This window comes from Culex quinquefasciatus, chromosome 2 (genome assembly GCF_015732765.1).
Source record: "Culex quinquefasciatus strain JHB chromosome 2, VPISU_Cqui_1.0_pri_paternal, whole genome shotgun sequence".
NCBI classification, from domain to species: Eukaryota; Metazoa; Arthropoda; class Insecta; order Diptera; family Culicidae; genus Culex; species Culex quinquefasciatus.
Window position 1 is genome coordinate 126,674,593 of NC_051862.1, and position 23,003 is coordinate 126,697,595.

Genomic DNA, 23,003 nt, shown 5'->3' on the forward strand with positions numbered 1-23,003 from the left:
TCGGACATAAAACCTTGGGAAAATAAAAGCTAAATGGCTTTCAGTAAGGTTTTATGAAAGTTTTAAGAGAGTCTTGAAAACCCAATGGCGATGTCATGCAAAACGGTTTTATCGTATGCTTCTTTAAAACCAAGGGTGTTTTAGCTGTCAAGTGCCATTAGGTATGCAAAAAAGCTTACTTAAAACCGCAAGCTCCTGAAAAAGATTTTAACGCGGTCAATTTGCAGTGCATAAATATGGCGCTAAACGAATGTTTTGATTGAATGATATTGACCGCCATCTTAGTTGAAAAAATAGAGAACTGAGAAATTTGATTTAAATTTGACGAAAAGACTCATTTATGTTGAATTTCTGATATAAATAATACAGCGATAGATATTTAAAAATAATCTGAACATTTTTTCAAAGAATTGCAATAAAATATTGTTTAACACTAAACATTATTATTACTAAATAATGTTTTTTTTTTATGAAGCGAGTTGATTTTTTTGGCCCCTACATTTATAAATAAAATTTCAACCGCAGCTGAATTCCTTTTGGGTTTCAACAGAGGTTTATCGGGGTTCTGGGGAGGCTGTTACGACTTGGTGATTTTGATGTTGGTTTTGGCTGATAGGTTTTATAGTGGTTGTGACAGCTTTGATAAAACCTAAAATGTTACTTGAGAAGTCTCATAAAATAAACACTACAGATTATGTTGATCTCAAATTAGTACCTATTATTCTACTAGTAGTCTTTTGTAGAAATGACATAAATTTTAAAACTTTTCAGCAATTTAAAAAAAAATATTGAAATCGAATACATATTAAATACTCGAGGTAAAACGGCCAGCCATGTGGGGTGAGACGATCAGTGCTATAAATCAACCTTATAACTTTGCTAAATCCATCCAAATATCTACCTGATTGGCAGAACAGACTTAATAACAAACGTCATAACTATTTTGGTTGAAAAAATCAAGCTAGAAATGTGAATAACAATGCTGTTTAACAAATTTTATTTTTTGGCATTGTGAATTTCATATTGTTGCGACCACATTTCAAGGAAAACTTTGAATTTTTACACGGAAATATATCCAATTTAATGCAGCTTCACTAGTTTGTGTATTTCGATTAGTTATTCTTAATCAAAATTATGTAAACAGTATTGAATAATCAACTGTTATTGAAATTATGAAAGGATTTTATACTATTCAATGAATTTTGCTATACCACAGTAAGGAATATTGTCGAACCGGTATTTTGATTAAAAATTGATATTTTTATTAAAATGGTTTATACCCCGTGAAGGTGGCCGTTTTGTCCCCAAATTAGTTCATCGCATTTTTTTATTCTTTTTTATTGAAATGATTACATATTGTTACGGAACACAAATGCTTAAGTTGTAAGTAATGAAAATTACATCCAGTTTCAAGTCGAAAAACTAATTGTTACTTTGAGCTATTTTTATACTATTTCAAACAAAGGGCAAAGGGTACTCCATATGCATTATTAAGCATGAGGAACAGTATTGCTAAACATTTTAGTAATATTCATTAGTATACTTAATAAAACAGTGGGGTGGCCGTCTGACAGAAAATTAAAAATCTGGCACAGTTCGTGATAAATGTTTATTCTGGCTGACACTTGAAAAGTCTGGAATTCCCAGATGCATGCGGCAATCCCGAACATTAGAAATATTTGAATTTTTAAACAAACAGAAAATATCAAAATAGTCTCATTTTTAAAACGATAGGTGTCCATAGTTTTTTTTAAGGTTCAATTAACAAAATTCTAGCTTTTTTTTTTGTTTTTGAACAACCCTAACTCAAATCGGTTTAAAAAAAAATAAAAGTTGGAAATTTCGTTTACTGGACCTATTTTAAAAAATAATCCGGATATCTCGATAATATTTCGGTCAAAATGAAGGTATACGGATAACATTTTACAAAGTTTACTTAAAATTACCAGTTACCAGATATATTTTCATAAGAAAGTAAAACAAAACTTGCTTGAGGAAAAAAAGGCAGTAAAATCAATTGGAGATGAACAAACAATTCTTCGAACATTTTTTTTATGTTGTGAAAGTCGAAATATTTAGAAAATCAATACCTTAAGAAAAGATTTTTTGTATAGCTTTGATGTCATCGAAAAAGGATTAAAAATATAAGTTTTACCGTTTTTTATCTGAAAATATAACAATATCGTATTTTTTAAGACCTTATCAAACTTATTGATAAATTTAGAATCTATTGAGAGGATTGGACAAAAAGCTTATAGATTCAGTTTATGCGTTTTCTTAAAATACAGAATTTACTATAAAAAAGAATTATAAACTTGGATACTATTTAATAAATATCATGTGACAATAATTGATGAATTGCCTCTGCTTATTTCCAGCAATCAAAATTGATTAAAAAATAATATGCAAAAACATGCAAATATATGCTCCCGAACTTTAGAAAAATAATTACAAAAGAAATGAAAATGATTTAAAGAACGATACGAAAATTATTGGCAAATTGCAAAAAAAATATTTGTGGGCGCCATCATGCCTCAAAAGGATACATAAAATAAGATTTTATTCTGAATATTTTAATTCTATTATTTTTTCTTCTATAAGTCAAAAGTTATTTTGTACAACTGGTTGTAAACTAATAAGACTTAGCGTTTTTTTATCTGAGTACTGAAAACAAATTTTGTTATTTATAATATTTAAGATTTTTTTTTAATTAGAGCACAACTGTAAAACGATAACGAGACACAATATTGGAGATTTAATTAAATTTATCAATTTGGAACTGTTTACAACCTCTGCATTCTTAGGAACTCCAAATATTTTTAACGACTTGCAAGAGCCTTTCCCGATAAACCTAATTATTCGTAGCAGTTTTTTCGAGGGGCAGTCACGTGCAAACCAAACTTGTGTGGAGGTGGGCATATCCTAGGGGCTGAAAATACCTCCTTCTCCTCCTTTCACTTTTAATCACTCACCATGCGTGAAAAACCTTCGGTGGAAAGCTCCGTTCAGAAAAGCGAAGAAAAAGATTTTCATTATCACCGGAGCAAGAAATGAATCACTTTCGCGTGATATGAACCTCCCCCTGCGTCGACTCTTGGGAGTGTTTTATGTAATTAGATAAGACTTTTTTTTTCTTTTGAAGGCATGGAATGTTGTTGCTGATTATGCCGAAAGATTTTTGCCTCGCGCTGTTTTTGCGTCAAGGTTGAACGATTTAAATGCCAAAAATGCTTTCAAAAACTTGCGTTTTGCCCACATAAAAACAGGCCATCTTGGGGAGATGCAAAATCGTGCGCTCAATCAACATTGTTGGAGGTGGAATTTATACCGCGGGAGGGCGCCACGTGGAGCTCAGCTGGGTCCACCCACTCGGGCCGCCCAGTCAATTCAATCACAGTTCACGAAATTGAAAAGAAGTTGTATAATTGACCTTTTTATTGCCGCGATGATGGTTGGACTGAATCCCCAACATCGACTTTGAGAGGTTTGCCTTTTTTTGGAGCGCTGCTGGAGCGACCATAAAGATCACCTTTGTTGAACTAGCAAAATGGTTATTGTTCGGGTGGCGTAGGAAATGTCAGTCATAGGAAAGATTTCATTGTTGATCAATTTGCACAAAGTGGCAAAACAAGTAACGAACGATTGATCGAATCTTTGAATATTTTTAAATCTTTGAATCTATTTTTTTTTTCTAATTTCGATTTTATTTCCATAATTCTTATAAAGAGGAAAGTCTCGAGCATTGCAGACTTATCTTCCACGATACTGCTGCTGCTGCTGCAATTGCAGCTAATCACCATAACAACCCCAGCCCACTAGCGCTCGCTCCATCAATAACGCCCTGTAATGATAATTGAATAATTGCCCCCCTCGCTCACAGCCTCTTAGAGACGATAATGCAGCACTCTTCTTTCGCAAAACCCTCTTGAAAATCCTCGATTCAGTACGCTCCAGCTCTGGGCCAATTATGGGATGTGCACCAAGCTGATGGATGGAAAATTGCACTGATTTCTCCCACCTAATGCCCAGGGTAAAGCCACCAATTGTTGACTTTGGCCCCCGCGGGCACCCTCACCATGCTGAAAAGTGTATAATCAGTGCAATCAATTAGCGAAAATTAACAACACCGCTCCTGGATAGATGAGTGCTCTCAAGAGGAGGGAAAAACTCGACGTGGAAAATTGATAAGAAAATGGAGAGAACGACGAAGAAGACGTCGATGGAAAAACGTTTACCAGCTTCGCTCATGCAGCAAATGGTCCGTGTGTGTGTGTGTGCTCCACGTACAGATACATCAGCGCGCACACACACATACGCCACATGCAACAGAAACTGTGTATATTTTGCAGCTTTGCCTGCAGCAGCAACAGCGAGCAATTTTGCAGCAGAGGAAAAATGCTGAATGTGGAAAATCGATAGCTTGCCACTTAAATGTGTCTGTGTGTGTGTGTGGATGTTTGTGTCAGAAAATGGCTATGAAATTGTGAGGTTCTGTTGCTGGCGGTTCGCTCTTGCATGTGTCACTTGAAAATCGTTGCGAAATTTGGTGGAAAATGGGATATGACTGAACTGATAGTGGGAAGGAAACTGTGGCAAGTTTCTGTCTTATAAAATGGGTTTACGACAGAGATGTATCATTTGAACACTTTTTAAAGAACTAAAAAGAAAAAGAAAGAAGAAACACTGTTAACTATCAACTCTGTTCCGCTGAATTTTCGTTCCCTCATTTAAAATGTTTCCCGAGATTAAGAAGGTCTTTTAGAGCAACTTTTAACCTACAACAGTAGTTTATTTATTAATTTGCAATGACTGTTATTTGCCTGGGTAATTCTCCGCCAACTCACACAGCAGTTGCCCCGACCACTCTTCGATTTGCGTGAAACTTTGTCCTAAGGGGTAACTTTTGTCCCTGATCACGAATCCGAGGTCCGTTTTTTGAAATTTCGTGACGGAGGGGGCGGTACGACCCCTTCCATTTTTGAACATGTGAAAAAAAGAGGTGTTTTTCAATAATTTGCAGCCTGAAACGGTGATGAGATAGAAATTTGGTGTCAAAGAGACTTTTGTGTAAAATTAGACGCCCGATTTGATGGCGTACTCAGAATTCCGAATAAACGTATTTTTCATCGAAAAAAACACTAAAAAAGTTTTAAAAATTCTCCCATTTTCCGTTACTTGACTGTAAAAATTTTTGGAACATGTCATTTTATGGGAAATTTAATGGACTTTTCGAATCTACAAAAATGACCCCAGAAGGGTCATTTTTTCATTTAGAACAAAATTTTTCATTTTAAAATTTCGTGTTTTTTCTAACTTTGCAGGGTTATTTTTTAGAGTGTAACAATGTTCTACAAAGTTGTAGAGCAGACAATTACAAAAATTTTGATATATATACATAAGGGGTTTGCTTATAAACATCACGAGTTATCGCGATTTTACGAAAAAAAGTTTTGAAAAAGTTACTTTTTGCGTTTCTCTTTGTTTCGTCGTCCGTGTCTGTCGCGGGTGACCATGAATGGCCATGATCGATGACGACCAACTTTTTCAAAACTTTTTTTTCGTAAAATCACGATAACTCGTAATGTTTATAAGCAAACCCCTTATGTCTATATATCAAAATTTTTGTAATTGTCTGCTCTACAACTTTGTAGAACATTGTTACACTCTAAAAAATAACCCTGCAAAGTTAGAAAAAACACGAAATTTTAAAATGAAAAATTTTGTTCTAAATGAAAAAATGACCCTTCTGGGGTCATTTTGTAGATTCGAAAGTGCAAATTTCCCATAAAATGACATGTTCCAAAAATTTTACAGTCAAGTAACGGAAAATGGGAGAATTTTTAAAACTTTTAGTGTTTTTCGATGAAAATACGTTTATTCGAATTCTGAGTACGCCATCAAATCGGGCGTCTAATTTTACATAAAAGTCCCTTTGACACCAAATTTCTATCTCATCACCGTTTCAGGCTGCAAATTATTGAAAAACACCTCTTTTTCGCATGTTCAAAATTGAAGGGTCGTACCGCCCTCCGTCTCGAGATATCAAAAAACGGACCTCGGTTTCGTGATCAGGGACAAAAGTTACCCCTTAGGACAAAGTTTCACGCAAATCGAAGAGGGGTCGGGGCAACTTTTCCCGATTTCGTGTGAGTTGGTAGAGAATTACCCGCCTCCAAGATGAGTATCAATCTCCATAACAATACAAGTACTTAAAAGCTGATTTTTTTCTGAACTCAAATGAATGCTGAAAAAAACTTTTCAGTCCGTAGAATATGAAAAGAAGAAATTTTACCATTGAGAAATGAACAACGGAATTGCACGAAATGTTTTACATCTCGTATGTTTTGTTTTTCTTCATTGGTTCATTGATTTTTGAAAACCTATTTTCTATTGGCTCATGTTGAATGGAATTAGAGCGTCCAATTTTCCGTCCCAGGAAAAAAAATTCCAAAAAATTTACAATGTATACTTAAATTTTTGGAACTATTTTTTGAAAATGTTTTAAAAAAATAATAAATGAACAAACTCAACATGATTTTGTTAAATTAAATGTATTGTTTGAAAAAAAAAAAAGATTATAAGAAATTATGATATCAGAATAATTTCTGATAATATTAATTTATTCATGCTTAATGAGTATTAAATTATTACAATTAGTTAAGCTTTTAACAGATTGATGTTATATCATCAAAACAATATTAACTCCTTACATCCAAATTAAAATTGTGATTTTTTACGTTTTTGTTTACCATGATCAAATGAGATGAACATCGAATTTGTGCAAAAAGAATAATTTCAACGGGTTGAATACCTAGTACTAAAGAAATTACAATTTTAATTAAAAGAATTATGGAGCACTGGTGCAACTACAGGTGTTAGAGGGTTAAAGGTGAAAAATAGAAGATTTTTTGTGGAATGATGTTAATTTATCGTATAATTTAAATCATGTTGCATAATAACACAAAAAAAAATCATTGAAAAATTACTTTCTATTGTTTGTTCCAAAAAAAATGCAAAAATACATTCAAAGCTTGCTTCAAATATTTTAAAACATTGGGTTGTTTGGAGTAAAACCAACACTTAAAAGCTTTACCATTTGTTCAAGAGCTGAAACCAGTATTTGTCATGAAAAACATAATTTCTGCATGTTTTTTTTCTCATTTCAATAAACTGGTCACAGAGGCAAGTTAAAAATTTCTCATCAAAAAATACCAAAATACATTATCTTGTAGTTGAATGACATGCAGTCAAGCTGTTAATTGACAATTTTGTTACATTATATTAATTAAAACCAAGATCATAACAACTTTCAATAAATTTAAATTTCCCGGGATTTCACGCGAAATTGGCTGAAAATTTCCCGTTTCCCAGGAAATTTGTAACCCCTGGAAATTGGACGCTCTAAATGGACAACTACAAGACTACACAAAAAGTAATTTTAAACAGCTTTTTTGATACAAGAAAAAGAGCTGTTCCTGCGAGTACATAATACATGAATACGTTAATATAGAGTAAAAAAATAGCTTTTCAACAATACACTATTGTACATTAAGCAAAACCTCTCAGTAATTCTTAATGCTCTCAGAAAATAAAAATGTAAAAACATACAAAAAATATTCAAAATTTTGTAGGTTTTGAACGTAAAAGGCCTGAGTGTAAAATAAATTTTGCATTATTTTATGAAATTCTATTAAATATTACACTTTGAAATACAGTATGTAAAAAAAGTATTTACACCCCTTGGGCACTATGCACATTTTGTGATGAAACATGTAACAATTTAAAGTTTGACAGGAACCTAGTACTACGTTTTGTTCAGAAACTCATGCCGAACAGTTTGCTACAAGAAGCTCATAAAAAGATGTTTTCTATAAAAAGTTGTATAACAATAACTATTACGAAAATAAAAAAAGGTGCAAAAAAAGTTTGTACACCTTTCGAAAAATTAACATATATAAAGTCATCCGAACCGGTCCACAATTCACAAGTCAACCTATGTGGCATCGGAAAGGGCATAAGATTTCCGATCTTTTGATACCCATACATCCAGGTTTTCTATAAAATCCACGTTTTTAAATACCTGGGCAAAAAGTAAGTTTGATCCACGAGAACAAAAATTACGAAATTCCATACATTTTTGGCAGGTTGCTCAAACGAAACCAAAACAAGGTTTTTACCTAGGTATTTTAAAACGTAGGTTTTATAGAAAACCTAGATGTGTGGGTATCAAAAGATCGGAAATCTTATGCTCTTTCCGATGCCACATAGGTTGACTTGTGAATTGTGGACCGGTTCGGATGCCGGCGGATTTTCCGACGACATAATTCCGGGTTGGTACGAAATTCCAACGAAAAATCTATTCTAGCGATACAAAGACCCCCAAAACAGTGTTATACCCACTCCAAAATGTTTATTTAGCAATTCTATGGTAATATATTGGCATTTAGTCAAATTGAAAGTTTGCAAAATTAAGTTTAGATAAGTTTTATATAGAATTCCCAGAGTTATGTAAACTTTTATACTAAGTAGTTAGTTAACTTTATATTCAATCCCAATTATTTTTTTTAATCAGTCACGGATGCCTATTTGGAGTTGGGAGACTGGATTTATGGTGATTTGTCAACAAATAACATTATTTATGTTAATTTTTCGAAAGGTGTACAAACTTTTTTTGCACCTTTTTTTATTTTTGTAATAGTTATTGTTATATAACTTTTTATAGAAAACATCTTTTCATGAGCTTCTTGTAGCAAAATGTTCGGCATGAGTTTCTGAACAAAACGTAGTACTAGGTTTCTTTCAAACTTTAAGTTGTTACATGTTTCTTCACAAAATGTGCATAGTGCCCAAGGGGTGTAAATACTTTTTTTACATACTGTATGTAGCCCATCAGTATGGGAAACCTACTTGACCGAAATGTCCTTTCTTTTCGATTCTTCGTCGGTCTGATGGCCGAGCGGGGTAAGGCGCCAGTCCTCACTACTGGTGCTGGGTTTGAAACCCCCCACTCGATTTCAGTTGAAAACGCTTTTAATTAGCTTTAATTGAATGTCAAAGTTCTGACCTGCCAACATTAGAGGCACGCTGGAATTAGATGCTGTTCCCCTTTGTACTTTTCGTGATTGAATAAAATTCAAGAATGAGAAAAAAATATTTGATTTGATTGGGAGGGGGAAGGAAATTTCACGGGGGAAATGCAACGTTAATGTTAATGCTTTCAACGAAATATTTTCAAAAAAAAAACAAAGAAATTTTTGAAATTTTCAAATGTACCAAAACTGTGACAATGTTTAAAACGTTTTGTGATACTTTTGCTTTGTTTTGTTTTTTGAAAATTTGTACAACCAAAATAGCTCATTTTTATCTAGATTGGAAATAAACTTTATCGAATGATACAATTATAATAATAATTTCTTTAAATTTTTATTTCAAGAAACGTTCCTAACTCATTGAAAATAGAAAAATAAAAGGTTACAGGCAAAACTATTAAACAATTTTTATACTTATAAATTAACAATGTTTGATTTTATGGTATTTTCAAATTGTTTTTCCAAACATTCAAATATTTTGTCAATGGAAAAGAGCTCAAAAATGTAACCCTTTAACTCAATAAAAACATGAACAAATTCGGATGGTTTTGGTGGAATGAAAAATCTTCAAACGGGTAGGTAAATGACCGAAAAGCAAAAGATTGCGCACAAGAAATTATATAGAAATTTTCAGCGCATTTGTATTTACACTGAAATAAAAATTAAATCATCGTCCCTTTGTAAAATCATTAAAATCATAAAATTTAAAAATCATAGATTTTAATCATTTGATATTTTTAATTTTATGAGTCAAAAGAGTCAACATTGTCAGCCATTGCATTTATTTTAATGTATACCACCTACCATACCAATGGTAATGTAAACGTCAAAAAATTTAAAATTCAGTCTATGGTTTCAACATTTCAATGAAAATTGAAAATTGTAAAATGCAGTAAATACAGTCCTCGGTGATCCGAAGTTTCAAAAAGGACTTTGGGTAATCGAACCATGACATTTTTTTAACTTTCTTACTTTTAACATTCAATTTGAGTTTCGAGACTACTTTTGGTCAATTTTGAATGGGTTAATTAATGGCCTTTTTTTTTGTTACCGCCATCTTGAGTTTAGAAATTCTAAATAACTTTAGAGTAGTTTAAGGGTCAAACTCATACTCGACAATCATAACAAATACAATTAAAAATATATTCGAGAATTGAGGGACAATTATCCAAAGAATTGATAATCTGAATTAATTTCAAGGCCTTCAAGAAATTTAGTGTGGTTTGACTCCGATATTACAATCAAAATTGAAGGGGGGGAGGGGGGGATATTTGTAACGAAGAAATAATAAGTCAAAAATTCAAGGCTAATTTAAATGAATACACGTAAGCAAAATTTTACGGATAAAATAAAAAAGATCAACGAATAAAAGGAAGGTCTACCATATTGATTTCACGACTCGAGCTTACAAAAGTAGTTTAAAAGAAAATGCCGTAACGGTCAAGTGTTCTGTTTTTTGCAGAGGGGAAAAATGACCATAGCAAGCAAACAGTCTAATTCAGAAATCTAATTAATTTAACCAGGAGTTTGTTATCGCGAAAACACGTATTCTCCGACATAATCGATGATAGCAGTTTTAAGAAAATACTCTGTTCCTCAGACGGTAAATAAGCCGTAAGCAAACAATCTTTCGAATTAGAAAAATAATTTAGGTGATATAGTAACTTTTAGAGGGCAACTAGTTTCACCTTTAATCGTTATCGATGAGCGACTGCGACATAAAAAATATTCTTTGAGCTCATAAAGCTCCAACATATTTTTTCATTTTTGCGAAAGCTTCTTTTCTCTCTTCATTCGAAACTCCCTCAAAATGAAAGAAAAATTGAGTGGTCCTCTGGTCCCGCTCGTTTGTCACCACATCATTCCAAGCATGGGACAGCAGACCCGTTTCCCCGCAGCACTACACACACATATATTTGCTAACAATAAATGCCAACAAATCAATTTATTTTGACGATGACCTGCCTCAACTCAATTATCATTCTCTGTTCCCACTGCCGATGGGTGGGTCTGGCAGGTTCTGCTGCATTCAATGGCTTCACTGCTGCATCCCATAACCCACCCCACGAAAGGGGGAGGGGGGAGGAGGGGGTGGGAGGGTACATTTTGGAGACCAACCCAACGTCAACGACGATGATGATGTCAATGTGCACATATGGTGGTGGGATGACGACGACGGTCATCAGACTTTGACGCGAGACTGTTGTCAGAGTGCAGTCTTTTTGAGGAGGATGCACTGAAAAAAGTTGACACGTCAAGTCTAATGTTAACTGTCTTTGATTTGAATTTCATAAGATAAATGAGTTGAAATCAAATTTAACATAAATAAGATTTTTTTTCACGGTGCCAAACCTGCAACAACTGAGTGCGAAATGAATGTCATCATCATCCCCACCCATCGCAGTGCCATAAAGTGTCGTCAGTCGGTGTCATGTGTCAAAGTTGACGATTGTGTTCCCCAAACAACAATGTGGCACGATGCACACACGCCACGTGAAGGGTGTCTCGAAGCTGTCCAGACAATGTCTGGTAAATTTCAATAAAATGTCGCTGGAAAATGCCGGCCGGTTTACAGTGACAATGTTCAGCATTCATCTTATTTTATACAAATTTGAACGAAATGCCTAAAAAGCCTAATTTCGAGATTTGACTTACACAGAAAAAAAAATGATGGTAATATTCATCAGGAAATGGTGACAGATTTTGTGGCAAAAAACATGATTAATTTTACCCCAGAAAATGATGAATTTTCATCAGTTTTTGATGAATATTCATCAGGTTCACATTTTTACACATTTGTTATGTAATATTACACAAATAAAGAGGTAATATTCAACCTACCAAATTTTCAACATTCCAAAATTCAACTTTTTTTCTGTGTATATTTCTGTTATAAACCGTGTAGCGACCGGGAAGTTTTTTCCTTGAAAACTTTTTTCAGACAAACCGGCAGCACTGTCAAATCTCACTGACTGGCACTGACCACCGCACTGTGGCGCATCCATTCCAGTAACCGGTCCTCAGGGGTAATTTCGCTAATAACAAATGCATGCTTCAATTTGATTTGCATCACAAATTCGCAATAACACACACACACAAACCCACTGTTGTTGTTGTTGCTGCAACTTCTGTCCGGTTCATTCAGCAGTTCGTTTAATCAATCTGGCCACGCTGCCGCAGCCTCGCCGACTCGGCTCAATTGGAGATGATTGCATTGCTGGATGGACCCCCCATAAATCTAATAATCTCTGCGCTGCTGCGTCGCAGCAGACTGATTAAAATAAAGTGCAATAATATATCAATTATCCGCGCTTCATTTAAGTGAGCGAGAGCATGAAGAACGTTGAAGACGTGCGATGGTGGAACTAATGGAGTTCGTCGAATGACCGCGAAGGCCTTTAATACACGCCAGCCATGACCTTTCCCAACTGTAAGGGAGTTTGTATAGCAATTCGAGATCACTCAAATCGAAGTTGCTGAAGATTCTGCGGTTTAATGGGAATCCCTAGCTGTTTACCCAGCTTGAATCGTGACACTTACCCTGCATTTTCGGCCGCAGCAATGGACATGTGGGGCTCATCTAAGAGCTGGAGGGGCGAGTGGCCCTGGGGAGGCGCCGGGGGAGCCGTTAATCGCTCCGTGGTCGCTGATACGCCAGCCACCTGGATAAGGGAAGAACGGGAAAAGACCTTGTTAGTTGTATGCAATAAGCTTGTAACTTGCACGCAAGTGTTGAGATATAATAGTACGACATCTAGTGGTGAGTAGCTAATCTTGTCTTTTCAGAAAGACGCTTCTCAACGAGTCAACGAATGTAATTCGATATCCCGGCGACCTTTTAATTACCCATTCCCGTCCGCCGAGCCGCTCATAACATGTTGACAAATCAACATAACAATATACCGCGCGTCGCGCGTACCCCTTCGTATTATCCCAACAAAAATGCAAATGCTTACAACCCCCCCATTCAGAACCTTCAAGTAAACCACACTACCGACGTTGAGTTACGTTCTGGTAGAAAAAAAAAACACAAACACACTCGCAAAAGCCCGTTCGTTTCTCGTACTTTTGACCGTTCGTACTTGTTTGCTGGCACTATACCTTCTGAGTTATTACCGGTAGAAATCCATCCATCCACCGCAAATGAAACACGACGTAAAAAAAAGGAGATCCAAAACAAGAACCAGTCTCTTGGCAGCACATATGCTAACTACCGCGCCGCTCTCCGTGGATAGTGCTGAGCTGGTCAGAACGTGGGTTCTTTTTTCTGTTTCTGGCTTGTGTCTACAAGGTTTCAGGTGATTTCAGCAACCTCCTCAGTGCTGGGCTCTCTGAATCATAGCTACAGTTGGGGACGCAAGCTTCGCGAGTACGGCAAGTGATACTCACTTGGATAAGTCGAAAAAGAGGAAACATTACTCGTCAAAAGATGGCTTGTTACAAGTTTGATGGATCATGTTAAACCTTCTTTGATTCGAACTGAATGTTTAATTTAAGCTCTAAATTTTACCCACTAAAACTATGTTCCTTCTTGAAACTTGCAAAACATGATTTAGTGCCCACTTTAATTTGAAAGCCGGAAAACAGTTGTAACTTAAGCGTTGCATAACTTAGTCCACAATAACCACGCTGATTCATGCAGTTTTATACAATTGCAGTGTTTAAAATTATGAAAGGTGCACAAATGCACTTGTATTGTGTTGTCATTTATTTTTGTTTTCGTTTATGCTGAAACTCTACTATTCACCTTCTGGTCATACTTTTCTACCTTACGGTAGCATATTTTGTCTTTGTGTTTGTACTAGTGAGCGCCACCAGTGCCAGACTGAATGGACACTTGAGTAAGGCCCTAATAGTAGTTTATGCAACAAGTTGCAAAAAGAGGATTTTTTCAGCACGAGTCGTACATTTATCCAACAAGGTTCACCGAGTTGGATAAATACGAAGAGTGCTGAAAAAAACAAGTTTTGCAACGAGTTCCATACAACATTTTTTTCAATTCCAAAAAACACACACTGAGTGAAATTTTATGCCAAATTTTCATGTATTTTGTCAATAAATCGTTTAAATCAAAAAAAATGTTGAAAAGTGTTACTTTTCAAAACAAGTGCTGAAAAGTTCATCTTTTCAGCACCCATTTGAGTGCTGAAAAGTAGAACTTTTCAGCATTTATTTTGAAAAGTGTTGCTATTCGATTCTGTTATTTTTGGATGTTTTTGCAATTTCGTCGTGAAACTACTCACTTTTCCTGTCATTTTTGAACGACGAAATAGCCTACTTTTCTGTACCAAAAATAATAGAATCGAATAGCAACACTTTTCAGCACTTGTTTTGAAAAGTAACACTTTTCAACATTTTTTTGATTTAAACGATTTATTGACAAAATACATGAAAATTGGACTTAAAATTTCACTCAGTGTGTGTTTTTTGGAATTGCAAAAAAAAATTTGTATGGAACTCGTTGCAAAACTTGATTTTTTCTGCACTCTTCGTATTTATCCAACTCGGTGAACCTCGTTGGATAAATGTACGACTCGTGCTGAAAAAATCCTCTTTTTGCAACTTGTTGCATAAACTTCTATTTTGTTCTTAACCCAATGTGTCTCAAAAGTTACATAATATTGTGAAGCAATCATTTACTTCGAGATTGACATTCATTGATCAATGATGATTTTCATTACGTTACAAGGAAGAGGAAAATCGTTACCAAAAAGTAACAATGAGTTTAGATTACTTTTCTTATCATATGGTAGAATCATGGTAATGGTGGAAGTCGTCACCTTCAATATTTTTTTGAAATTTGAAGTTTTGTATTTTGTTTTATTTCGACGAAACATTGATCATTCATTCCCAATATTTTAAGAAGCCATTTTTGTAATATATTTCTCTTTACAATTTGACAGGTTGGTTATAAAAAATTAGCATGTGAATATTCGAAATTCTGGGTCTCGTGGCGCAGGGGTAGCGGCTTCGGCTGCCGATCCCGATGATGCTATGAGACGCGGATTCGATTCCCGCCTTATCCACTGAGCTTCTATCGGATGGTGAAGTAAAACGTCGGTCCCGGTTTCTCCTGTCTCGTCAGAGGCGCTGGAGCAGAAATCCCACGTTAGAGGAAGGCCATGCCCCGGGGGGCGTAGTGCCAATAGTTTCGTTTCGTATCTTGAGAAGGAATGTTATGATAAAATTGGTGTCTTCGAGAAGGTTATAGGAAATGATTAGAGACTTTTCTGTAAAAACAAATTCAATCCACCTGTACGGATGGTGTCTTACTAACTTCTATCTAAAAATAATAAATAATTTTTGATAGAATTATAAACTTTTTGGAATTCTAGTTGGGGAAAATTCAACTATTTTAGGGGGAAATTTTCAAAAGAAGACATTGGATTAATATCTGACACTTTCTTTAAAAAATAGTGTCTACAAAAAATGAACCCAAACATGCTAAAAATCTGGAGATTTTTTTTAAAAGGTCCAATAAACCAAGTGCTTTTTTAGTGTTTTTTAATAACCCTGACTCAAGGCGGTTTCAAAACACCCAAAAAGCAAAAACTGGAAATTTGGTTTATTGAACCTTTAAAAAAACTCCAGAAATGATCCTAAACGCACGGGAAAGCATTTTAAATTGATTTCAACTGATTGCACTTAAATTTTCATTGAAATATTGAAGTTTTTCGAAAAAAAAAAAATTGTCCCCTGTATTTCGAGTCAATTTTGCAGGGGGGAGACAAAAACTATAAATTAAATTTGTACCAGCCTTAAATGAATTAAACAAAAAAGACCTCCAAGATATTTTCTGCAAATTTAATCTAGAATGTGTACTTTCAGATGCTTCCAAGGGCGAGGTCAAACTCCATTACCTTTTGTAGTTATTCACATTTCAAAATGGCTTCTTGTTTGTCGTATTTTGGCTATATTTTCGTTTAAAAGGTCCGATTTGCGCTCTGTTGGAACATCTATGTGTGTGTTTCATAAGCTCTACAAATGTCTAAAAGACATCATCTAGCTACGACATAAGCCTAAGTTGATAAATTAAAAAAAAAACTCTTTTTTCATAAACACCTTGACCTAAATCACAAAAATGGCTCTAAAAACTTCCCGTTTGAAGCTTTGCGCTCTTCAACAAAGTTGCTCAAAATAGTGCACCCTACAATTTTTCTCAAAACAGCGAAGCGCTAGCTCGTCATCCCACAAAAACAAAAACTCTGAACCACCCTAAAATTTGGTCCACCCTAATGTCCACCATACCAAAAGATGTCCCTATTGACCCTGCTCATTTGTCCCGAAGACACCAAAGCTCTAAATCTTAACGTGTGGCCTCTATCAATTTTTTCACGCTCAATTTCGCCTTCGGACCACTGTGCATTGCTTCACTTATTTTTGACTTCAAGATGCAATATCTACACTTGTTCGACCTGATTTAACTTGTTTTCTGTCAGGTAGTTATTCAAATTTCTGTTATTGTGATCAATTTAGTGAAAAAAACATTTTCATTCGAAAAAAATGCGCAAAGATAACTTCAACATAAACACAATAGAAAATAACTGAATAAAAAATATGACTACTTTTCGATTGCAAATTTAATTTCACATCAAAAATTAAAGTAAAAAAAATTGAATAAAATTGTTATTTTTCTAGAAAACATGATTTTTCAAAAAATCTTGACTCAGCGCCATTTTTTCCATATTTATCAATGGCTCAAAAGTTGCGGTTGTTTTCCGTAAAATATATCAACAAATTTCAAAAATAAAAATTCGGATTTTGCGAAATAGATTTTTTTGTAAAAACAAAAGTTGATTTCAAAATCGGCATTTTTTTCCATGTACATAGTTTTTAGTCTTTGTCAATACTTACAATTTTGCCAAAGAAATTAAATGTTGTTCTCGTAATTTAGATTTTAAATATTTATGTACCATGATTTGTATTGACATATTTATGGATTTGTTAAATTTTTTGCATAGGAAGCTTCGGCCAAATAAAACAGTACAAATATTCAAAGTCAAAAGTCATTTTAAACTTCAAATTTGATTTTGCATCTTAGAATGAATTGTAAAATTTTGAAAATTTGTTCACAAATAAAAAACATTTTTTTATTATTTATGTTTTTGAGAATCTATTAACGATAAAATAAAAAACAAAAAAATGTTTTTTTCCGTGTATTTATTCTGAAAAGTCTTTACTAAAATTTCTTGCATTTATTCGCATGCCCAGTCCACAAAATTGCACTTGTATAAAAATCAAATGGCTTCTATTGGATTAGGGAAAGCATGGACAAAGTTTCATCCAAATAACAAAATACAGAGATAAGTTCATTTGGGACCGTCAGTAGGGGTGACTATGGGTAAAAAAACGATACACCTCTCGTATTTTTTTAATAATCAAAACTATTTAAATAACATCGAAAATCTTTCAACGTAGATTTGTTCTTAGATAGTTTACTAACATTTTCCCAAAATATTGTAGATTTTGAAGAACCTTATATGCTAATAAATTGAAAATAGACTCAATCTCACCCCTTAGAGAGGGTGACATTGGGTCAAATGAAACGTAAATGATGCTCAAATACAACGATATGGTAAAACAAGTCATCCAACAGTATTTCTTGTTTGAGGGAATCGTATTGACACGCTACAATGTTTGAAGTAGATATTTTCAAACATTTGGTTAGTTTTCGAGCAATTCTAACAAAAATATTAGAAAAATGATTTTTCGAGAGGTCATTTTTGGCCAAAAAACTTACCTCAACTTTAGATAGCTGCAAAAAATAACAGGATTTGTTCTAGGAACGAGATTTATCCAGCGAAGTCATCTTAAGATGTCCCCTACACAATCCTTTTAAAAATCACTTTGACCCAATCTCACCCTCAGACCCAATGTCACCCCCACTGACGGTAGTAAAAAAATACTCAATTTTAGCCTTTGTCGACTCAAAACCTCATTCTGCACTGGGAACTAACGTCATGATTCGTATTCCCAGACGCTTCGGAACCCGGACACCTCATCTTGTGTTATCAGTTATTTGGGTATATGTTTGCAAAATAATTGTCAAAATTGTGTTACTTGATGAATTATTTATAACATTAAATTGTGTATCAAATTTGTTTGGACGCTGTAGACTGACCAAAACAATTAAATAAAATAAAAATATGAGTTTACCAAAAATTTGAAAAATTTCACTGAAAAATTTCATAGGCGTCCTAAGCACCGGGAAAGCTAAACAGAAATTTATGGTTCTGATTTCCTTAAATTCTAGCAAATGTTGATTTGAGACTTCAAGAATGCAATTAACTAAAATGTCCGTCCAAATTTGTGCGATTCATAAGAAAAATCGAGAGTTCGGAATTCGAAGCAAAAGTGTATGATTTAAAATCAGCATCTAGCAGTGTCCGGGATTCTAAGCCCAACAAGTCACTTAAATTTTAAAATTCTGTGGAACCGAGATATAGCCGGATTTTTACCGAAACTTTTATTCCGACGGTTTAAAAACAATCCCCTGTTGCCAAACATTAACCAAAAATGTCACTCTTAAAGACGATTAAAGATCCCCCAGTACAGAATTGGCCACAGGAACCATGTTCCGGGACCCCGGTGTAAGATTGACCAGGATGTCCAGTAATTTTGGCATGTTGTATTTCAAACGTCATGATTTCAACAGAGTAGCCTACTACTACTAGTGTCTAATTAGTAAAACAAACAACGGTTCCAGGTGCCCCGGGGGAAGAATTGCCCACTTTGGTCCAGTAAAAAGGACAAATTGCATGTCAAACTTTATGATTTTTCAAAACTAATGCATAAAAAGCGTTTTCAAAACGAATTGAAGAATTTGGGAAACTTTTAATTTTTTAATTGTGAGAGTTCAAGTGACCATGCTTCGAAAGCTGGACAAAGTGACGTTCTGTACTAAACCTTGCAAAGCTCTCAACCCCTCATAGTAAACTGTTCTTCCCGCAGCAATTAATCATCAAGCCAAACAAAAAGACCACACAAACCGGTTACAATCACGTGGAAGTTCCCTCGTTCTGCCCCTTTCCAGGAGATTCGTCCTCACGAGGTGGGGGGACGGTCCGGAAATCCTCTACCTTATCCGCAAGCTCGATTGCCAAATAACACCACCACACCAACTCTAAATGCTCACACATGCAATTCCACTCTGAAAACCGCTAGAAAAGACCGGTTTCGTTTGCATGAAACCCCGGGGAAGGCACTTGCTCTACGACTCCCAGCTTCCCCAGCCGGTTGTTGGCCAAATCTTGCCTGGTTCTTCGCGCTCAAGTTCTCCGCTTTGCGTTGCGGTTTCGCCCAAACAGCAGTTGTTGCGCGTCCATCAGAGTTGTTGGTTGAACAGCAGTTTCGCTTCTTAAGATTACCACTAATTTTAATGATTCCGTTTCGCTTCCTCCTCGGCGAGGTTGTCTGCGTGTATTTTTCGGCGTAGAATTGGCTCGTCTCTCTCGTCTGTACTGGAGTTTCGAGCTGAGCCAACCAGACACGGACGCGCAGAACACTTTTTGGATGATGGGTTTAATAATGCTTGGATCGATGCTCGGAGCTGCGAGGTTTCGTCGTACCTCAGCAGCAGTCGCCATGTTGAACATGTGTTGTCTGTTTTGCGTTTGATTTGTTCTTTTGTTTGGCTGATGATGCTGTTACGGTGATGATGATGGTCAGCTTTAAATTGCAAGATTTTTGGTAGCTTCCCAAGAAACTTGGATACATGGAATGAACTTAACGAAAGTTAAATGAACCATTTGGGGAAGTTATCATGAGATTCGTTGTTTTTGTGCTTTTGTGATATCATATTTTACTTAGTGATCTTTAATAAAAATTCATTCTATTTCCATCCACTATTTACAAAAAAAAAAAAAAAAAAAAAACAAATCAAAACATTTCATCAAATAGACTCAAATTCAACCATCCTTCCATCCTACTTCATTTCATATTCAGCATCACGCCTTCTCTCCGATCAAATTGCATGAACCGACGACTACTGCAGCAAAAAATAAAACCGTCTTCGGTCCAACCCTCCTATTCATAGTTTTCGTCTCATCGTCCCAACCCACCGACGAAAGAATCGCTCCTTCCAAGATATCTTGCCATCCCACAGTCAAACTCTAGATGCAAAATCCGCCATCACCACCACCATCATCGTCATCAGATTGGGAAGAGATGATTGAGAATCGCACGTTCAAAATAAGAAATAAAAGTTCCTCCTCCCTGCTCGATATTCTCCTGGAAAGGTTGGTAACCCTAGCCGGCACCACACCATCTCAAGTTTGCGAGCGCCGAACAGCCGGCATGTGTTCATCGGGCAGATGATCTTCATGTGTGTCCGTGAAAAGTTCACCGCCACAACGCGCGCACAGTCTGGAGCATCCTCTAAATTCTAATTCCTGCATGACCGATCTGCCGTCTGCTGCGACTGATCTCGATTGCTACACCCAAACGGTGGATCTGTGACGATTAGTGTCACACGATTGGAAATGCAGAGATGCAAAATAGAGAGATTTGGAGAGTGCCTGCGCTTGGTCACTCTCTTTTCATTAACCCTCTACTGCCCGAGGTTTCCTTTAAAAAATATTTTTCCCGTGTTCATGAGGTCATTTAGAGCAACTTTTGTTCAACTAAAAACTTTACTTCTCTTGTTTTATGTTTTCTTGTTTTATTTTTAGTTTTTTAATTTGAATTTATCTTGTTAAGTTTATGCTTGTTTTTGGTAGTATTTGGCCCAATTTACCACCTAATATAATAACATTTTTCCTATCTAATTTTTTCACGTTTTCACAGACATTTTTTCAATTTATCACTTGTTTTTCACATTTTCACATTGAGCAGTTCTCTACGAAATCGATCTTTTTTTTAAATTTATTTTTTTATTTTTTTTCATCCTGCTGAAACTTTTATGGTGTTTTTGGAATGCCCAAAGAAGCCATTTTGCATCATAAGTTTGTCTATATAATTTTCCAAACAAATTTGGCAGCTGTCCATACACAAATGATGCATGAAAATTCAATTATCTTTATCTTTAGAACGAATTTTTTAATCGATTTGGTGTTTTCGGCAAAGTTGTAGGTATGGAAAAGGATTATACTAAAAAATGATACAAGTTAAACAAAATTTTGGTGATTTTTTATTTAACTTTTTGTCACTTAAACTTGGTTTGCAAAAAAAAAACAATGTTGAGCAATTCTGTACCAAAACCAGAAATGGGTTTTATTTTTATTTTTTGATTTGACTCAAACTTTGTGGGGGCCTTCCCTATGACCAAATAAGCTATTTTGGGTCATTGGTTCACCCATACAAGTCTTGATACAATTTTGGCTGCTATCCATACAAAAATGGTACGTGAATATTCAAACAGCTGAAACTTTTGAGTGATTTTTCTGATCAATTTGGTATCTTCGGCAAAGTTGTAGGTATTTTGAGGATTATTGAGAAAAAAAAATGCAGATTTTTTAATCAACTTTTTTTTCACAAAAACTCAATTTCCCAAAATATGTATTTTTTTTATTTTCGAGATTTTTTGATATGTTTTAGGGGAAAAACCCCCGCATCATTTGAGCCATAGAGAAACTTGCTCAAAAATCTGCCGCAGAATTATGAATTTTTGAAAAATTTGTGATTTTTGGAAAAAATCGAAATTACATGCAAAAACTAATTTGATGTAATTTTTCAATATAAAATTGAATTTGCAATCGAAAAGTACTCTACAGATTGTTTGATAAAGGGTTCTGTTTTCAAGATATAGCCATCAAAAGTTTGATTTTAGTGAAATATTTGCAGTTTTTCGATTTTTAAAAATAGTGACCATGAGTGACCATTTCTAAAAATATTTTTTTTGAAGATTTTTGCTATAAAATTGTCTAAGAGACATTCACAGCAAAAAAATCCGATGGTAAAATCGCATGCAAAAGCATGCACATCACCTTTGTGAGCAAAAGCATGTAATATTGCATGAGAAAACGTGTACACAAAAAACATGTACAAAAGAAAAATAAATAAATTTTGCACATCCCAAAAATAACAACAATCTGGTGAGAGTCATATCCAGAATACAAAGTCTGCGCCCCAACCGTCTCGGCTATCTCGCCGTCTTTTAAGGTGAAATTTTAAAGAATCAGAAATATGGCCGAAAAGGCTGCCGTCTTCTGACCTTAATTTCAATCAATGATTACAAACACAACCTTAGCCTCGACTGCCTGAGAACAACCGTGGCCAGGATAATGGTTTTTTGAACACTTTTTTCCACACCTACCTTTACCAAATGATTACTCCAGGACCATATGTTCACCAATGATCGAATGCAGGATATTTTGTTGAGATTACTCACTTTAACACGTTGGAAAGTCCTGAAATATTGGGCCAGTACAAATTTTCAATCGCTGGCTTCTTCTTCCCAAAAAAAATGTAGTCTTCTTCACACAAATTAGGCTCTTCATTATTTCACTAAAAACTCCGATAACCTCTCACTTAATGCACTTCATACCACTAAGCAAGTCCTATTTTGGTGAAAACTTGCAGGAACAGTACTTTTGGATACGTAAAAAACTTTATTTTCCTCGTAATTTGCCGAAACTTTCGAAACCCGAGCCTCCGAACCGAGCAAATTTTCGTTTTCTTCTTCTCTGTTCTTGCACAGCAAGCAGAAAATCATCATTTCTTAACAAATATTTTGAAAAGTCGTACCTAAAAACCTAGTCAACTGCTTCAATTTCCTTTGTACAAGCCATTTCCAAACGTTCTTTGATCACGGCATAAAGGGTTGCCAGCAGCATTTAGCTTTTAAATGTACAATAAATCGAAAATTATTAAATTTGTTCTGTTAAAATCCACTGAAAAGCAGCAGAATTTAATTATTCAATAAAACACAGAATATACCGAGTAAAAAAGTCACTTGGAGCAAAAATTTCAACCAAA

The 23,003-nt window shown here is 35.0% G+C and overlaps 1 protein-coding gene across 9 annotated transcripts in view; it reads right to left on the bottom strand.

Annotated features, from left to right (window-relative positions):
• LOC6046306 (nuclear receptor coactivator 1) overlaps positions 1–23,003 on the bottom strand; it is a 339,035-nt gene that overhangs the window by 194,581 nt on the left and 121,451 nt on the right. For 7 of the 9 annotated variants that reach the window (XM_038254025.1, XM_038254027.1, XM_038254032.1 and 4 more), the window contains one exon: positions 12,630–12,751. In XM_038254025.1, the coding sequence (XP_038109953.1) occupies positions 12,630–12,658 (29 nt within the window). In that variant the 5' untranslated portion in view covers positions 12,659–12,751. Of the gene's footprint in view, positions 1–12,629; positions 12,752–22,341; positions 22,616–23,003 lie in introns of those variants that run through there. The other 2 variants (XM_038254024.1, XM_038254026.1) reach the window with 2 other exon arrangements.